Raw genomic sequence first — 19573 nt, 5'->3', positions numbered from 1 at the left:
TTTTTCTCAATTTGATTTTCTTTTTTCTCAAGTCTCAGTTAAGTGAAATATAAGCTATTTTTATCTGTCAATAATTTAGAAAATATGCTGACAAAATGGATAGCACAAACTGGTCTTTGAAATAGCCATTTATCTAGTTTGCAGAGTAAAGAAAAATATACGATATTCATTATCAGTATATAGTAATGGTTTATAATTCTGAGGCTATAATCAAAGATTTATTTCAAAAAATATGATTAAACTATGATAAAGCAATGGACAAGAATATACAAACATGTCAGTATAGTTATAGCTGATACATATGATTTCAGGGTCTCAGAAAGCAGTAGAAAAAATTCTTTAATTAAGACATCCTTTAGCTCTAGCCCATAATAACTGGCATACAAATGGCTGCCAGAAAGACAGAGAAACATGCAATTTCTGGCTCATTTCTTTCATTCCTGATTGTCAATGCCATGTTATGCTTTTGCCTCTGATGTCAGGAAACAAATAGGAAGTAAAAACAAAAAGAAGAATGAAAATGTTCAGAACTGCAGGAAGTTAAAAATGCCAGACATTTCTATACTAATGTTTAATAAAGTGTGTGCATAGAAAACAGGGAAAAAAACAAGAAAAGCTTTGCTGTTATATGAAAACATGAGAAATGCAATGCCACTTGACTGCTGCCAGGTTTTAATTTACACCAAAAATGCAAATGAAACTGGCTTTACTTAACACAGTTCAAAATATATGAATATTTTTACACATGCACTATATTTCTGATGCTCAAAACATTGTGATATCATGCTGCATCCAGGAAGGTCTGAGGATAATGATTAAGATGAGATTTCAGGTGGATGGTGAATTTCTGCTGAATGCTTATACATCTGTATGTGTGTGTATATATGTTGACCCTAACCTCTAATGAAACTGCCGTTATACTAGGTTTAGGGTTTCCTTCTCTATGCCTTCCTTTATGTCTATGGTTAAGATGTTTTTGCCCCACAGCTCCCTACAAGTGTCCCATTTTGATTAACCTAATTCCCTTTCACCTGGCAGAACAGACCCAATAAGCCAGTTAGTTTGGGTTAAATCACCTACCAGGATTAGCCCCATGACTTTATACTGAGATGGATTAGGTGGTTTCACATGGTCACTGATAGAAGTCAAATTTTCAGAGGTTTTAATGCTCACTCATCCTCATCCTTAAACAGCTGCGAGATTAATGTGTCAGCCACTGGCTAATTTTTCTGTTACTGGACTTACAGCTCATCCCTTACCTCTCTCTGTCCCTTATATATTGACTCCATGGTCTTGTTGCAACTTGAGCTTAACAAAACTGAATGTAAACTCTTTTTCTCCCACACACTCTTGTCTTCCTCTCTCTTTGCCTGCCTGCAAAGAAAATGCTCCAACCCATCCTACTCAGATCTTTTTGTTTTCACTTTTCCCTTTTTCTTGCCCAGCAAACTCAGGCCATTCCTTTTCATCTTCAGCACATGCCAGGGTCACCCTCTCCTCTACTTACTCTCTGCCACATTTCTCCCCCAGGCTTGTGTTCCATCACACCAGGATTTCTGCCCAATTTGCCTTTATGGACTTTCTTATGGACATATGCCAAATACTATTGCTCAGGCTGTGTTTTTTATTTGCTGATTTGAACTCTCTGATTTCACTACCTTGCTCAGCCAACCTCTCTCCTGGCATGGCCTCTCCAGTTCCCCATTTACTATAATAACCAATTTTGGCTTCTTTTAAGCACCTCAATAACTCTGCATATCCTTATTGTCCCTTGCTGAGGTTCATTCTGATCCTTTCTTCCTTACACCACCATTTCTTGCCTCATCACCTGGTTTCATAGCTTCACCCATACTTGCCTCTGCCTTTTATTACACAACTGACAGTGGTAATTAGTGCATCTTTGTGCTCATTTCAGAAAGTTCCCATCCTGTACCTATTATTTATGCCTTTTTAATTCCAACCATACCTACAAGGAATCTAATACGGAATCAAACAAACTTTTTCTTCCTGTTTCATAAAGAACTCTCTTTCTTCCACTAAAATCTCTCTACATTTCTATCCTTTGGCCACTGTTACTTTTGTCTTTGGAGAGGACCTAAAAGGTCATGGAGGATAGTGTAAACAATACCATTATAAAGCAAAGACCTCTTCTGAGCACTTCTCTGAGGTAGTTCCAAACAAAACTAATTGTGTCTGGTCCTCATTTAAAGGCCATTCTTTTAACATGTTCAAGTTTTTCCCTATTTAGGGATCCAAAGGAATAACAGAAAATTGTATAGACATACCCAAGGTACTGAGCTCAAGGCCCTCATTCAAGCTACCTAGATAAAGTACCTACAGAGTATAGCACAGGGGTATAAAGCACAGTCTGAACCAGGGGATGGAGTTTTCACAGAAGATTTTACAGAGTTTAAAGCAAGTTTCACATCCAAGATTTCATTCAATGCATGTGATATACACAGAACCGTGTGCACCCTAAGGAATGTGGGTTCATAGAGGAATATATTTACCTCATGGCATGTTCTGAATTCAATGAATTTGCTGCAGGATTCAGATGCTACTAGATTATTTCATGTAAATTTGTAAGGCCTTTTCCACATTTAAAACATCTCATTAATCTATTTCAAAACTTAAGAAATTACATTAAAATGAGTTACCTTTTCTTGATATTGTCGCCGTGAGGAATCCAGAGACTGAATGAGGGCAGTGGCGTGACCAACAAACATGGCATAACAAGTAGCCCCCACAATCATACTCAACATGGTTATCCAGAGGTCGGACATGCTGACAGGGGCGCGGGCTCCGTAACCAATGCAGAGCATATGGCTCATGGCTTTGAAGAGTGCGTATGAGTACTGCTTTCCCCAGGAATCATTCTGCAAGAAAAGAGAAAAGTGACTGAGCCAGCAAGCAGCTGAAGGGAAAAATATGTTTGTACCTGTATAGTGGGATCATAGATTACTGGCTGTGAAAGAGCAGTCTGGTAATGTATCCTCTGTGCATGAGAAGAGATATTCCTTCTAAATTAACTGTTAGATAAAGCATCAGAGATTCTGCCAGATAGTACTTAGCACAGTGAGATGAAATAAAATTGACTATTTTAATACATGATTGTGTTCTTAAACGTGGGTGTTAACCTAATTACAAGGAAAATAAAAGTCAATTTTATTTTACAGTCCATGGCAGACGGATTAGAAAGAGATGAGCACTCAGATTTATCAAGCTGTCCTGGTTTCAGCTGGGATAGCGTTGATTTTTCTTCCTAGTAGCTGGTATAGGGCTGTGTTTTGGATTTAGCATGAGAATACTGTTGATAACACACTGATGTTTTACTTGTTGCTAAGTAGGGCTTACACTAGGCAAGGACTTTTCAGCTTCCCATGCTCTGCCAGGTGCACAAGAAGCTGGGAGGGGGCACAGCCAGGACAGCTGACCCAGACTGGCCAAAGGGCTATTCCGTACCATAAGACGTCATGCTCAGTATATAAACTGGGGGAAGTTGGCTGGGGGGCAGCGATCGCTGCTCAGGGACATGCTGGGCATCAGTTGGTGGGTGGTGAGCAACTGTATAGTGTATCATCACTTGCTTTGTATATTATTATTGTATTATTATATTATTATTATTACTACTACTACTACTATTTTATTTTATTTTACTTCAATTATTAAACTGTTCTTATCTCAGCCCACAAGTTTTCTGAATTTACCCTTCCGATTCTCTTCCCCATTCAACCGGTGGGGGGGAGTAAGCGAGCAGCTGCGTGTTGCTTAGTTGCTGGCTGGGGTTAAACCACGACAGTCCTTTTTGGCACCCAATGTGGGACACGAAGAGTTTGAGATAATAACAGATTAACCAGAGTGTATTAAGGAATTTGTATCTGTTAACAGTTGCTGCTCATAATATTGATTCCTCCATTCTCGGTATTAGTCTACCTGATCTGCACCATGCTCTTGTTTTTGCAGTATGTGTTAAAAAGATTGGTATTGGGTTTTGCAGTTTGCTGTGCTCGGCAGTGATTAGTGATGTTTTGCCTGGGAGATTTGTTATTAAAACACTGGCCTTGAGCACTATCTGGTATTTGGGTTCTGTAGTGAAGCCATTACTGTACTTCGGGTACCACCTCATGGAGACAATTAGCAATTATACCTCTTCCTCTGAGAGGTTTTTTTATGGAGGAAATACGGAATGGCACCTTTGTTGCTTTCTTCTATGATGTTTCCTCCTTCATTGCAACAACTTTTCAGTATCTGGAATATCCTTGGGTAGTTAAGATATATCTATTGGTAGTTCTTGGGAACATTGTTTCGGTTTTGTCTAAGGTTAATAAGCAGTTTAAGAATATCATCCAGAGATCTGCCCCAAGGCTGGATAGTTATGAGTGGCAGGGTGTGTGGGAGAGCATGGGCAAATGCCTAGGACAGTGGGCACCTCCAATGTCTTGGCACTTCACCCCCAAACAAGTGCAGAATCCTGAAAAACTAGTAAAGTATTTGGAAAAAGTATGTTGTCACCCTGGCAACTCCAGAGAGACACAAATCACCGCAATGTGCTGGGGCCTGGCCCATGCCTACCGAGCCCTGTTCAAAGCTACTCAGAACCCTCAAGGGGAAGAGAAGGTCTCTGGACCTGATGACAAAATGACAGATGCTGCGGCTGCACCAGCCCCCGCGCCAGCCCTTGCAGCTGCGCCAGCCCCTGCACCAGCCGCCACGGCTGGGCCAGCCCCTGCCACAGGCACTGCGGATGTGCCAGCCCCTGCGCCAGCCCCTGTGCTAGCCCCTGCGCCAGCCGCCACGGCTGCGCCAGCCCCTGCCACAGGCACTGCGGCTGCGCCAGCCCCTGCGACAGGCGCTGTGGCTGTGCCAGGCCCCGCAACAGGCACTGCGGCTGAACCAGAGAACCAACCCGTTGCAGTATCAGTTGCCCCTATACAGAAGAAAAAATACACAAGAAAATCAACTCGTTTAGGAAGGGCTGATGATGAACCAGGGCCATCACGAGAACAGGAGGAGGAAGAGGCAGAACCCATAAATGAGATGGTAACCACACAATCCCTATCCCTGAGTGAGCTGCGAGATATGCAAAAAGATTTCATCTGTCGTCCAGGCGAGCACGTTGTCACCTGGCTGCTCCGATGCTGGGATAACGGGGCCAGTAGCCTGGAATTAGAGGGTAGGGAAGCCAAGCAGCTGAGATCCCTTTCTAGGGAAGGGGACATTGACAAAGCAATTGGAAAAGGGGCACAAGCCCTCAGCCTCTGGAGGCGACTCCTGTCAGGTGTGAAGGAAAGGTGCCCCTTCAAGGAAGATGTTATATGTCACCCAGGCAAGTGGACCACCATGGAGAGAGGCATCCAGTACCTGAGGGAATTAGCCATGCTGGAGGTGATTTATAATGACCTGGACAATGAGCAGTTATCCAAAGATCCAGATGAAGTCCAGTGCACGTGACCCATGTGGCGGAAGTTTGTACGGAGCGCACCATCATCACATGCAAACTCATTGGCAATAATGACCTGGAAACATGAAGAGGGACCAACGGTGGATGAAATGGCTGGCCAACTCCGGCAATATGAAGAAAGTCTCTCTTCCTCCCTATGGGCCTACGTTTCGGCTGTGGAGAAACTGTCCCAGAAGGTCCAGCAACTCGAAGAGGATATGTCCTACTCCTCACCTGTACGGAGCAGTATCTCAGCCATTAGGAGTAAGCGTCCCTCTGCTCAAGAGAGAGGATATAGAGGGTACACAGCATGGGCCACCCTGTGGTTTTACCTGCGTGACCATGAAGAGGACATGAGGAAGTGGGATGGAAAATCTACCTCGACCCTAGAGGCACGGGTACGTGAGTTGCAAGGAAAAACAACTACAAAAGGGAGTTCTCCCAGGAAAGTTGCTGCTCCAGTTTCCAGTGAGCAGTTCCCCAGACAGAGCAGAAAGGCTGATTTTGCTTCCCATATTAATAAAGGGACTTTTGATTCGCATTTACAAAAAGGGAGTAACGAATGCTATGACCAGGACTAGAGGGGCCCTGCCTCCAGCCAGGTGGAGGAAAGGGACAACCGGGTGTACTGGACTGTGTGGATTCGATGCCCTGGCACATCAGACCCACAGGAGTATAAGGCTCTAGTGGACACCGGTGCACAGGGTACCCTAATGCCATCAAGCTATGAAGGGGCAGAACCCATCTGTATTTCTGGAGTGACAGGGGGATCCCAACAGCTGACTGTGAGCTCAACCGGGAACGAGTGGCAGAAGCACCCCATTGTGACTGGCCCAGAGGCCCCATGCATACTTGGCATAGACTACCTCAGGAGAGGGTATTTCAAGGACCCAAAAGGGTACTGGTGGGCTTTTGGTATAGCTGCCTTGGAGAGGGAGGAAATTAAACAGCTGTCCACCTCGCCCAGTCTCTCAAAGGACCCTTCTATTGTGGGGTTGCTGAGGTTCAAAGAACAACAGGTGCCAATCGCCACCACAACGGTGCATCGGCAGCAATATCGCACCAACTGAGACTCCCTGATTCCCATCCATAAGCTGATTCGTCAGCTGGAGAGCCAAGGAGTGATCAGCAAGACTCGCTCACCTTTTAACAGTCCCATATGGCCAGTTCAAAAGTCTAATGGAGAGTGGAGACTAACAGTAGACTATTGGGGCCTGAACAAAGTCATGCCATCACTGAGTGCTGCCGTGCCGGACGTCCTAGAAATTCAATATAAATTGGAGTCAAAGGCAGGCAAGTGGTATGCCACCATTGACATCGCTAATGCGTTTTTCTCTATCCCTTTGGCGGCAGAGTGCAGGCCACAGTTTGCTTTCACTTGGAGGGGGGTCCAGTACACCTGGAATCGACTGCCCCAGGGGTGGAAACACAGCCCTACCATTTGCCATGGACTGATCCAGACTGCACTGGAACAGGGTGGGGCTCTGGAACACCTGCAATACAATGATGACATCATCAAATGGGGCAACACAGCTGAAGAGGTTTTTGAGAAAGGGAAGAAAATAGTCCAAATCCCCCTGGAGGCCAGCTTTGCCATAAAGCAAAGTAAGATCAAGTGACCTGCACAGGAGATCCAGTTCTTAGGAATAAAATGGCAAGATGGACGTCGTCAGATCCCAATGGATGCAATCAACAAAATAACAGCCATGTCTCCACTAACCAGCAAAAAGGAAACACAAGCTTTCTTAGGCATTGTGGTTTTTTGGAGAATGCATATTCCAAATTACAGTCTCATCGTAAGCCCTCTCTATCAAGTGACCTGGAAGAAGAACGATTTCAAATGGGGCCCTGAGCAACAAAAAGCCTTTGAACAAATTAAACAGGAGATAGTCCATGCAGAAGCCCTTGGGCCAGTTCAGGCATGACAAGATGTAAAAAATGTGCTCTACACTGCAGCCATGGAGAATGGCCCTACCTGGAGCCTCTGGTAGAAAGCACCAGGGGAGACTCGAGGTCGACCCCTAGGGTTTTGGAGTCAGGGATACAGAGGATCCAATGCCTGCTATACTCCAACTGAAAAAGAGATATTGGCAGCATATGAAGGGGTTCGAGCTGCTTCGGAAGTGGTTGGTACTGAAGCACAGCTTCTCCTGGCACCCCGACTGCTGGTGCTGGGCTGGATGTTCAAAGGGAGGGTCCCCTGTACACATCATGCAACTGATGCTACGTGGAGTAAGTGGGTCGCACTGATCACACAACGGGCTCGAATAGGAAACCCCAGATGCCCAGGAATCTTGGAAGTGATCATGGACTGGCCAGAAGGCAAAGATTTCGGAATATCGCCAGAGGAGGAGGTGAGGCATGCTGAGGAAGCCCCACTGTATAATAAACTACCAGAAAATGAGAACCATTATGCCCTGTTCACGGATGGGTCCTGTCATCTTGTGGGGAAGCATCGGAGGTGGAAAGCTGCTGTACGGAGTCCTGTACGACAAGTGGCAGAAACTGCTGAAGGAGAAGGTGAAGCGAGTCAGTTTGCAGAGGTGAAGGCCATCCAGCTGGCTTTAGATATTGCTGAATGAGAAAAATAGCCAATGCTTTATCTCTATACTGACTCATGGATGGTGGCAAATGCCCTGTGGGGGTGGCTATAGCAATGGAAGCAGAGCAACTGGCAGCGCAGAGGCAAACCCATCTGGGCTGCTGCATTGTGGCAAGATATTGCTGCCCGGGTAGAGAACCTGGCTGTAAAAGTACGTCACATAGATGCTCATGTACCCAAGAGTCGGGCCACTGAAGAACATCAAAACAACCAGCAGGTGGATCAGGCTGCTAAGATTGAAGTGGCTCAGGTGGATCTGGACTGGCAACAGAAGGGTTGGCAACAGATGGGCTCGTGATCGAGGGGTGGACTTGACCATGGACACTATTGCACAGGTTATCCATGAATGCGAAACATGAGCTGCAATCAAGCAAGCCAAGCAGTTCAAGCCTTTCTGGTATGGAGGACGATGGCTGAAATATCAATATGGGGAGGCCTGGCAGATTGATTAGATCACACTCCCACAAACCCACCAAGGCAAGCACCATGTGCTTACAATGGTGGAAGCAACCACCGGATGGCTGGAAACATATCCCATGCCCCATGCCACTGCCTGGAACACTATCCTGGGCCTTGAGAAGCAAGTCCTATGGCAACATGGCACCCCAGAAAGAATTGAGTCTGAAACAACCTCATAGACACCTGGGCCAAAGAGCATGGCATTGAGTGGGTATATCACATCCCCTATCATGCACCAACCTCCGGGAAAATCGAACGATACAATGGACTGTTAAAGACTACACTGAGAGCAATGGCTGCTGGGACATTCAAACATCGGGATACACATTTAGCAAAGGCCACCTGGTTAGTCAACACCAGGGGATCTGCCAATTGAGCTGGCCCTGCCCAATCAAGATTTTTACGTACTGTAGAGGGGGATAAAGTCCCTGTAGTGCACATAAAAAAATATGACGGGGAAGACAGTCTGGGTTACTCCTGCCTCAGGCAGAGGTAAACCCATTCGTGGGATTTCTTTTGCTCAAGGACCTGGGTGCACTTGGTGGGTGACGCAGGAGGATGGGGAAATCCAATGTTTACCTCAAGGGGATTTGATTTTGGGTGAAAATAGCCAATGAACTGAATTGTATAATGTTAATTGCTATATAATACTGTATATCATCACTTATATGGTGGCTATATGCCATATCAATGGTATTATAGTAAGAATCACCCAAATTCATGAAGAATGAACTTTGAGGAAACCAAGCAAAGTGCAGCAGTGATGGAACCAGAACTGGCTTCAGCATGCAACAATCCAACACCACACACCATCTCTCCTACCCCGAAAGACTGTTATGATGGATGAAGCCCAAAGTCATAAACTAAATGAACTCAACAAACGTTTTAGAGGGATAGCCTATAGACTAAGGAAATTATATCTATGTGTGTGTATATATATATCTATATATATGTCTATATCTATCTATATCTATCTCAAAAGACTGGAAAAGTGGTAGTGATTAATTGAAATTTATTGGAAAGTGTAAGACCTGGGCATGATGTATATGGTATGGAATAAGGGGTGCATACTGTCCTGGTTTCAGCTGGGATAGCGTTTATTTTTCTTCCTAGTAGCTGGTATAGTGCTGTGTTTTGGATTAATATGAGAAGAATGTTGATAACACACTGATGTTTTACTTGTTGCTAAGTAGGGCTTACACTAGGCAAGGACTTTTCAGCTTCCCATGCTCTGCCAGGTGCACAAGAAGCTGGGAGGGGGCACAGCCAGGACAGCTGACCCAGACTGGCCAAAGGGCTATTCCGTACCACATGACATCATGCTCAGTATATAAACTGGGGGAGTTGGCTGGGGGACAGCAATCGTTGCTTGGGGACGTGCTGTCATCGGTCGGCAAGTGGTGAGCAATTGTATAGTGTATCACTTGCTTTGTATATTATTTTTGTATTATTATAATATTATTATTACCAGTACTATTCTATTTCATTTTACTTCGATTATTAAACTGTTCTTATCTCAACCCACGAGTTTTTCTGACTTTCACCCTTCCAGTTCTCTCCCCCATCCCACTGGGGTGGGAGGAGTGAGCGAGTGGCTGTGTGGTGCTTAGTTGCTGGCTGGGGTTAAACCACGACACAAGTGCAAGAAGGTAGTGTTTTGTTTTAATATGCATAAACATACTCCTATGGCCCCATTTCTTTCTTTTCAGAGTTGTCCATTTTAACACACAACCACATTTCATCTTATCAGCTGTTTCACTTCCCAAGGAGAAAGTGTTATTTGTTGTAATGTATGCTTATCCTGTTTGTCGTGTAATATTTTTTATATCAGAATCATCTCAGTTGAAAAGAAATCTGTTTATTCTGCAGTTATAGCAAACCCATGTTCATAGTCACAATCTGTGAAACACAGCTCAAAATAAAAGGTGAATACCTGGGTCCTGCATTTACGATATGTAGCTACCAGTTCCCATTCTCTCTGGGAGCTTAGAAGGACCCAACAGCTCACTCACAAGCTTTTAAAATTGCAAAGGTGTTGTCAGCATCCTCCCTTTAGCTTTACATAGAGACAAAGGGGTTGTTCCCAGAGAAAAGCAGACACTTTAACACATTCCAAAAAGCCCTGGGAGTCCTTGTCAGATTTTTCTATTTTCCTTGTCAAAGGAATAAAATGAGAACAGTTTTATAGCTGTTGATCATCCAGTGCCCAGGAAAACAAATTGTGCTTGGAGGCACGCAGCGTACATGAGAAAACACAGTATTTACCACAAGGAACTGAGAATAATTTCAGAAATGAAGAAGTGAAGAAGGAAGAACTGGGATTACTTTAGTAAAATTAAGCAGTTATCCAGTATAGTGTGTAATATACAGGACCAAAAATAATAATCCTGTTAACATAAACAAATCTCCAAATCAGCAGTAGCATTTATATATAAAATTTACATATGAAATATCAATATTTGTGTCTCTCTTCCACCCGTACAAGCTTTACTCAAATGCTCTTTTTTCTTAAAGAGCTTCAGGCTTGCTCTCTTGCCGTTTAAATACCGGTTACAAACTACTCTTGCGCTTTTCAGCTATTCAAACGCTTTTTATAGATCCTATCAGCTAAAATAACTGGTAACAGAAAATAAGCTAACAATTCTTGGATTGCAGATGACAAAGTTAATATTTATTCACTAATATAATAATTTACAAATTAATGGTTCCTCTGTATTTACACTTGTTTCACTTTCTAAATTAAAGCTTTTCAGATTTGTGAGCTGTTTATATCTTTAAAAATGAAACTTTTATGTTGTAGATAGTGCTAAGGAATAGGTTTTCAATGTCTGTACTAAAAAAAAGGAATTATCTTAGATTAAACTTACACTGCTGGTAATCAGGTGGGTTTCACTGAGTAACAAGGAAATAAGCTTCCTTTTGTTTTGGGGCTTTAAAAAAATACTTAGAAAATGGAAGAAATGAAGAAGCTTCCCTCAAAAATCTCTAGTTCAGGATTCAAATACCCAGCTGGAGCACAGAAACTCCTTGCCATCTGGATCAGTGCAGGTATTTTAATCCAAGTTCCCTGTCTTTCAGGAAAGCAACTTATATCAGTCAAGGTTTGGTGTATTTTTGAAGGACTTTCCTTCCAGCTGGTATCAATCTCCTTTGGGTAGAAATAATTAATAAGGGAATTGTTAGAGAACCATACCAAATTCTTTGGCAGTTGCAGCTTTATATAGACTACATTGGGGAAAACAATAAATTACTTGCTGCAAAAAAAAATCTGAACTTTAAGGCTACAAGTAGCATTACTAAAGTCATAGTATTCAAGAGGTTGTAAGATTAAAACCTCAGTTCTTGCGGGACTCCATACAGTGGATCTTGCTCCTAAATTGTACTTTTTAGCATAACTATTATAAATATTAAATAAAAGCTGATCTTGATCTTGTCTATGAATCTTTTCTATCATATCCTTGGTGTGATAAATCTAAATTAAAATTCTTTCAATAAAATGATATTTTTACATCAAATTCTTTGAGTTAATCCAAAAGCTGGTTGATTTTATTTCTCGACTGAGATCCTTTCCAAGTCTGTGAATTACAATTTTAAGTAAAATAATATTATTGTCTTCAAGAAAGAATAATAAATGGGAAGTGAGAAGAAGCAAGAAGAAACAAAATGCAAGGAGGGCTTTCTACTAAATATGTTACAGGGTGAGTGAAAACTAAATTAAATACTACTTGAGAAGTAGTACCATGAGGGAATAAGTGAGCTGTAATGACAGAAGAGAAATAACTAAAAATGTATAAAATAAACAAATATATATTTAACCATATATCTTCCTATATATATGCCAAAGTAGGATCCAACACCTCAAACAGTCATGATTACATCTGAATCCAGACTGGAAGTCAAGGCCATCTCAAATGGCCATTTTGTTATATAAGCGGCATTAGATATTACTATTTAGCTTGTCATAGACCTTGTTATAGGCTAGGCACATTTCAGACATTTGTGAATGGATGGTCCTGAGGAGCTGGTATTCAGATGGGTAGAAAGGGTTTAGCAGAAGGAGAAAAAGACCTGGTGAAAAGGCCTGACAAAACATTTAAGTTCAACTTGGATTTGTCTGAGGATTTTGTTGCTGAAACTACTTGCCAATGCTTTTTTATTTGGGATTTTTTTTTTCCTTAATAATCAGTCAGTTCTTGTAGAATCAGTTGCAAGCATTGGTCTTTTTAGTTTCTATGGGGATTTTTTTTTTTAAGATGGTGCTGAACAAATACCATTGTCGAGGGTACAAATTTCAGTACAGTTACTGATTTATCCCAAATATAGAAACCACTTAAAAAGACCATTAGTCAATGTCAAATTCTATAAATCATGTATGCTACTACCAACATTACTATATGAAATAATAATTATTATTTAATTATTTTTCTACTTGTGTTGTATAACCTAAGGGTTTGGCAGGAGCAACCCTAACTTTGTTTCAACGTGAGAGGTTGGAATTTTCCACAACCCGATTCCAATGTGCTGCTTTTTGCTGTACAAAAGTGAGGAGCGGCCATTCCTCTGCTACTAGCCTACAGAGATATTTTTTTTTTATTAAGAAGCATTTTTGCACTTTCATCATAAGGCAATTTTTACATAACACATTCATAGATGATATTCCTGAGTTAATAAAAGCCCATCCTATGAAATAGTCCTGTGTTTACATATTCAACTTTTCTTTAATATAATAGTTAAATATTAATTTTTCTATAAATACATGTTAAATGTTTCCCTAAATGGTCATATTCTATTTTTAATGTATAAATTTAAAAAAACTCCAAACCTCTACAAGCTGAAAAAATCTCCTACCAATCAGTAAAAAATGGTATTTAATTTCTTAGTTGACAATGGGTTGATCACTGGTTCTAGATTATCAGTAATCAGTTTAAAATGTTTTAAATGAAATGACATTAATTTGGAAAAACTATTAAAGACTGTAATTGTGAGAAATGCCAAAGCTGTTTATCTAAGGACTTGATTACATAATCTAGCTTGATGACATTAGGAAATGCTCACATTTGTGAAAGCAATGATCACTGATCATTTGCAATTAGTTTTGTAAGTATATACATTAACTTAGCAGTTATCCTAAAGAATACATTCATCACAGGGCACTTGTGATTTTTAAAGGTCTGTTTCCAAGCCTCTTCCTTTGCTATCCTTTGTCTCATAATTTCACACAAAACTGCTAAAAATATCTTTTTGTAACATTAACTTTTCAGTTCATAAAAAATCACAGAAAGGTCACATGGCACCTTCTAAGGGACAACAATAGAAGGCAAATTATTTTTCTCAGTGGATTAAGAAAGGGTTTCTATTTTACTGGAATCTGTGGAGGTTTTCACCAGGAGATTTTTGTTGTCATCAGACAAATCAATTCCACTCCCATATTGTAGTCATTCCCTCAGGCATAGTTTATCTTCTCTCAGCCATACCCTTGCACTGAAATATAAATTGATTTAGAAATCGTGTAACAAGCAGACTATTGCACAGACAGTAGTGGTTTCCAAATTTTTTACTCAGTCCCTTTTTCCTTTCACATCACGGTTGCTGCATGTGTCACAGAAATGGTCCTCTCAGTTTGCAAGGGCATGCTTTATAATCATGGAAAAAAGATTGACTTAGGAATTAAGTGAAATGGTTTCTACAAGGATCTTGAACTCACACTCCTGATTCTCCCTTTCAAAACTGCAGTAGGAGTGGGGGAGTAGCCTGCCCCTACCCCAAAGAGCTTGCCTTGTAATCAGTCACACGCATCCATTCATGCCCACCATAGACTTTGGATTCTCCTGAAAGGAAGTGATATCTGAAGGAGGGAAGATGTATACGAATCTTGACAGGATATAGATGGTCCATGTCTATAGTAGTAAATTAAAAAGTATCGGAAAGCATTTCCAAGCTCTGGAACTTGGTTCACGTGGGTATACTGTTAGAAACGCCCCTGGTGTGGCACTGGCCACGTAGCACTTTCCCAGCAATACCAGTTCTACTTGGGAGCTGGTGTGGGTGAGAAACCATTCCTTCTAGGCTGCCAGCATGATCCTGTCCTGTGCTGAAACCCAAACAAGATTAATACTATGGATATACTAGGTAGCTCATATCCCAGTCCTTCCCCAGTGCCCATTAAAAGTGGACACTTTTAATTTATGAGCATGGAGGCAGCTAGACTGTCCATAAGCCCTCTGGTTTTAGCATTGTCACAGAAAGTTATTGCACAAAACAAATGTAAAGTTCAGGGTGGGGGTTCAAAAGTGGAAGAAAGCACAAAGCATCCTTGCTAGCTTGGTAGCACATAGTGTAATGCATTAGTGGCTCCAAGGAAACATCCGCCTAAAATCTGGAGGACATGAGCCACTGTTGGTCAAAGTTACTGTAAAAATTACAGTCTTTTCCAAGGGGAATTTGATTAAACTATATTTGTGTCTTATATAGCCATAATATGAGTTATTTGTATATATTTATCTGCAAGCCATATTTAAAATATAATTTAACTAATCAAAAAGGCATGCTAATAAAAGACTATATTACATGTTTATGACACTTCTAATAGTTATGTCAAACAGAACTAGAAAAAAGGACACGTTTCTTACCAAATCCTGCGTCATCTAAGTTCAATAGCCAAATCTTCCCAACTGTTACACTTAAATTTCCATAAAAGTCTTATTGACATCAAAAGTTTCTCATGCTCTAGATTTGGCATCTACATGTCTTCAAATTCTGGCTCTGCTTTCATATTTCAGAACACAAGTTATATCCATTAGCAGTAATTTCCCTGTGTCAACTAAGTTATATGCATATAACACTGACATCAGACTAGAATTGAGCCCCTATGAGAAATCTATCATTTCAACAGTAATCCATATATACATTTTGATATGGATATACAGCTTACATACTTGTCCATCAGTCAGTTGCATAATTTACTTCCTCTGGCTTCATAGAGTTCCTTAGAATGACATATTAGTTAAAATCTCAGACAGCAAATTACAGCAAAATACTATCTCAGCACTTCAGCTTTCAAAAATGTTGCTTGAATACCACAGTGAATAACCAAGTTGGCCGATGGGAAAGTTGTGCAATGTTTATCGGTTCAAAACTCATGCAACAGTGAATGTACTATCATGCAAAACCTCTACTTTTTATCACAGCTATTATTGCTAAGAATTTCTTGTTGTTTTCTAAAACTAATAAACAAAGGCAAGGTGGGATCAGACTTGGAAGACTAAAAATCCTGCTGTTATTCAAAAAATCTTAAGAAGCGCAAGGAAGAAGACTATATTTTAGGAAGTGTGTAAGTGCATATGATTTAAGGAAAAAAACCTGAATTGGTAAGCTCAGTGGAATAAGCAGATATCTTCAGAATCTTCTCAAGATTTCTCTCTGCTGATATGTGCACAGATAACAGATGGTGCAAATGATTCAGCATATACTTTCGAGACCAATATGGGCAGAAAAATTTTAGAAAGTGTTTGGCATTGCATTTCACAGGAAAGGAGGTTTGACTGGAGGGGCAATGACTAAATATTATATATTTACTTTGTTCAGAGTCATGCGGTGACTTTGCTGTCATTACAGTTTATTCATGTTTTGGTGCTATGTCTTTGGTACTAGCCATCAAAACCACAGTAGTGTAACAGATCTTTCTTTTGATTATTTTTCCTGATGCAGAGGAAATTGAATATTCCCCTACTAAAAACAAGCAGCAAGAATATCTCCCTGTGATCACCTTTTTGTGGCAAGGATAAATAATTTTCTTTATGGAATCAGTGTGGCAATTCATAAACAGCAATAGAAGTGCAAATATTTGGCTTATGTACACAGCCTGGTCTTTCACATATATTTGAGTTATCATGTTCACATGAATAGGCCCATTGCATTCAAAAGGATGGTTCACATAAGAAGATACTCTCAGAATCGCATAGGGGAGGCTTCCCTGTACACTGCTCAGTACTGCCCTTTGTTCTGTGTATCTGTACCTAATCAGAGATACAATCATAAATTCCTACCGTTGTATATACAAAGTCACAAAATAATAAATTAAAGCTTATGGGAAAAATACTTTTTCTATTCTTTTGCCTATGAATCAGCCCACTCTGACTTATCCTTTTATCTGGTCACTGTGCTCCCTTAAATGAACCCAGAAGACTGAAGTTTGTAATGCATGAATCCCATTTAAAGTAATATTCCATTCCAAATTCTTTAATAAGAATTTTTAAGGAATTACAGCTTACAAAGCTGTTAAAAAGCTTTTATAAAGTTTAGAATAAAATTTTAAAAGCACGGACTATGTCTATTTTCCCCATGTGAAAATTTAACAGTGCTAGGAAACATTCTCCCACTGTGGAATTTGATTGTACTTGTAATTTTTCAGAAAGCAGTGGTTTTGGCTAGGGCCAATTAATACTCTCCAAAACAACTCCTGAACACAGCATCAGAGTTAGCACAGGTCATGGATGACTCCTGTCTAGCAGTTCACTTGAGGCCACCTTGCCTTGGTAACTAAGAAGTCCAGTTGTATGGAAGCAGGCTGTGGAGGCAATTGACTTCCAGGAGAGAAAACAGACCTGGGCATGTTTAATCTACCACTATTAATACAGCCCCCATGTCAAGTGACAAACTAAGGGACAAATACTGGTAAAGGAATTTTCCAAAATGTACCTGTTGTTACTTCATCTCATGCCAGTCCACAGGAAAAGTGAGATCAGAATGCAGTGAAGCAGTCTGGCATTTTGAAAAGGTTTGTGTTTTAGTTCCTTTAAGCACTCTTGCAGGATGCAAACTGCTTCTGCAAGGGGGACATCTGGGGGCTCTAGGCTTTGCTTATCAGTTGTGACTATTTTTGTATACATCTGTTTTCAAACTTATTAGGTGGCATCATCTTTAGTAACAATTACTACCACTGGATGGCATTCCTTCTCCCCTCCTTTGAAATTAATTTCATTATCACAAAATATATACAAAAAATAAAGTTTTTACAAATTCTTATCATTGAAACGGTAGATGTTACCATGGCATTCTATGCTGATCTTTGTTCTCTGAAATCCCTTTTTTTGAAATTTATCAAATAATCTAATAATCTGATGAAGACATTTGGCTTTTGTTCTCCTCTCTCACAGCACACTCCAAGTTTGATGAAATTGAAATCCCACTGGTTTTTGATCCTGAAATAAACTTCAGTGCCATTGTTTAAAGGGACTGACTGGAACAGATATACATTGTCCACCAAGGGGAAAATATGTTGTAATCACAATAAGTACACAATAAGTATTGTGTGGTCACAATAAGTGATTACAACAAATAAGTACATCTACAGGTTTTTATTAAAGATAATTTCGCTGGTGTCCTGGTTTTAGCTGGGATAGAGTTAATTTTCTTCCTAGTAGCTGGCACAGTGCTGTATTTTGGATTTAGGATGAGAATAATGTTGATAACACACTGATGTTTTAGTTGTTGCTAAGTAGGGCTTACACTAGTCAAGGACTTTTCAGCTTCCCATGCTCTGCCAGGTGCACAAGAAGCTGGGAGGGGGCACAGCCAGGACAGCTGACCCAGACTGGCCAAAGGGCTATTCCATACCATATGACATCATGCTCAGTATATAAGCTGGGGGAGTTGGCTGGGGGGCAGCGATCACTGCTTGGGGATGGGCTGGGCATCAGTCAGCGGGTGATGAGCAATTGCATTGTGCATCACTTGTTTTGTATATTCTTTTATCATTATTTTTTTTTTTTTTCTTCCTCTGCTGTCCTATTAAACTGTCTATCTCAACTGTGGGTTTGATTCTCTCCCCCATCCCACTGGGGGCAGAGGAGGGTGAGCAAGCAGCTGTGTGGTGCTTAGTTGCCTACTGGGGTTAAACCACAACAGCTGGGCAAACAATGCATCCCAGAGATAAACACTTTCTTATGAGAAAAGAAAAAAAAGAGTCAAAACAATGGCATGTCTAATGAGAGAATACATAAATCCTGCAAGAAATCTTTTTCGATGAGAAACTGAAGTTCATGAAATAACACTATTTAGGAGAGCTAAAAACTCAGAGTGCATTAAAGACACCATATCTTTTTTTCTGATCTTTTCAGTTTGTGAAAGGAGCTGGATATGATGTAAAACACTGTTTACTTAACAAGCCTCAAGCATTGAATCAAACCATTTATGAAATGGTTTTATAATGCAACCACTGAGAAAAGCTTTGGATTTTCAACAGTAGTTATCTGATAGTCAAGAACAGGCAGATGATAATGTGTACTTAATATAGTACAGTTCTGGGAGACGGCTGAAGGAGTGAAGTGATATAAACCTGACTCATGACTCCACAGTGTACTGCTTTACTGAAAACTGTTAGGTAGAATCTCCATTGTCATAGAAAATATTTGCAAGCAATTTAGAAAAGGGAGCTCGGCAAAAGGAACTGCATCTCTGTATTCTCAGACTAGACTCAGACTAGACAGCAAATTATGTGAAGCATCTGACCCCAAATAAAATGACAAATGAAAAAGAAATGTTTTTGGCAGTGGACATTTAGCTTTCTGAGTGCTATCACCATTCTCTTTGAATCAAAGTGACTTCACATGGCCACTCTGTCAGTCCTGTGTTCCCATGTGAATGAACTCTCAACAGCTGAATCATTAATTTGAATGCAGCCATACAAGTATATCTACATTGCATTCAGGGCTCAATTTAGCATATCTGCAAAGTGCTGTGCTGCATGAACTCCACAGCAAACATGCCATAAATTTCCACCAGGATTTTGGTATCTCTTGAGAGAGAGATGAGTTCATCTCAAGTTTGAGTACACTTCCTTAGTCCTGGGGTGCAAAGGAAAAAGGGGATTTATTTTGTCTTCTGCTTATTCTTCTCTTTTCTCTGCCCACCTTCCTACCTCTTCCCCCAAACCTCTTGTACTCTTCACCTGAAAGTGAGGTGCACTAAAACCATTGATGCATATTTATAATTTCATGTTCAGTCTTTGGTATAGCCTGTTTTATTGCATTATTTTTACCTGATTAGTGAACATGTGGGTTATAACTTCCTTT

The 19573-nt window shown here is 40.7% G+C and overlaps 1 protein-coding gene across 1 annotated transcript in view; it reads right to left on the bottom strand.

The window, feature by feature from the left end:
* Nucleotides 1-19573, bottom strand: part of LOC309601487 (potassium/sodium hyperpolarization-activated cyclic nucleotide-gated channel 1-like) — a gene marked incomplete at both ends in the record, with an annotated part of 262000 nt that overhangs the window by 91296 nt on the left and 151131 nt on the right. Inside the window, one exon of the mRNA XM_082334512.1 lies at nt 2658-2876. Within this exon, the coding sequence (XP_082190638.1) occupies nt 2658-2876 (219 nt within the window). The remainder of the gene's footprint in view (nt 1-2657; nt 2877-19573) is intronic.

The sequence above is a fragment of the Platalea leucorodia genome, assembly GCF_965183815.1.
Source record: "Platalea leucorodia genome assembly, chromosome: W".
In the NCBI taxonomy this organism is placed as follows: Eukaryota; Metazoa; Chordata; class Aves; order Pelecaniformes; family Threskiornithidae; genus Platalea; species Platalea leucorodia.
The sequence above is the reverse complement of the archived record's forward strand: the minus strand, read 5'-3'. Positions and strand labels throughout refer to the sequence as shown.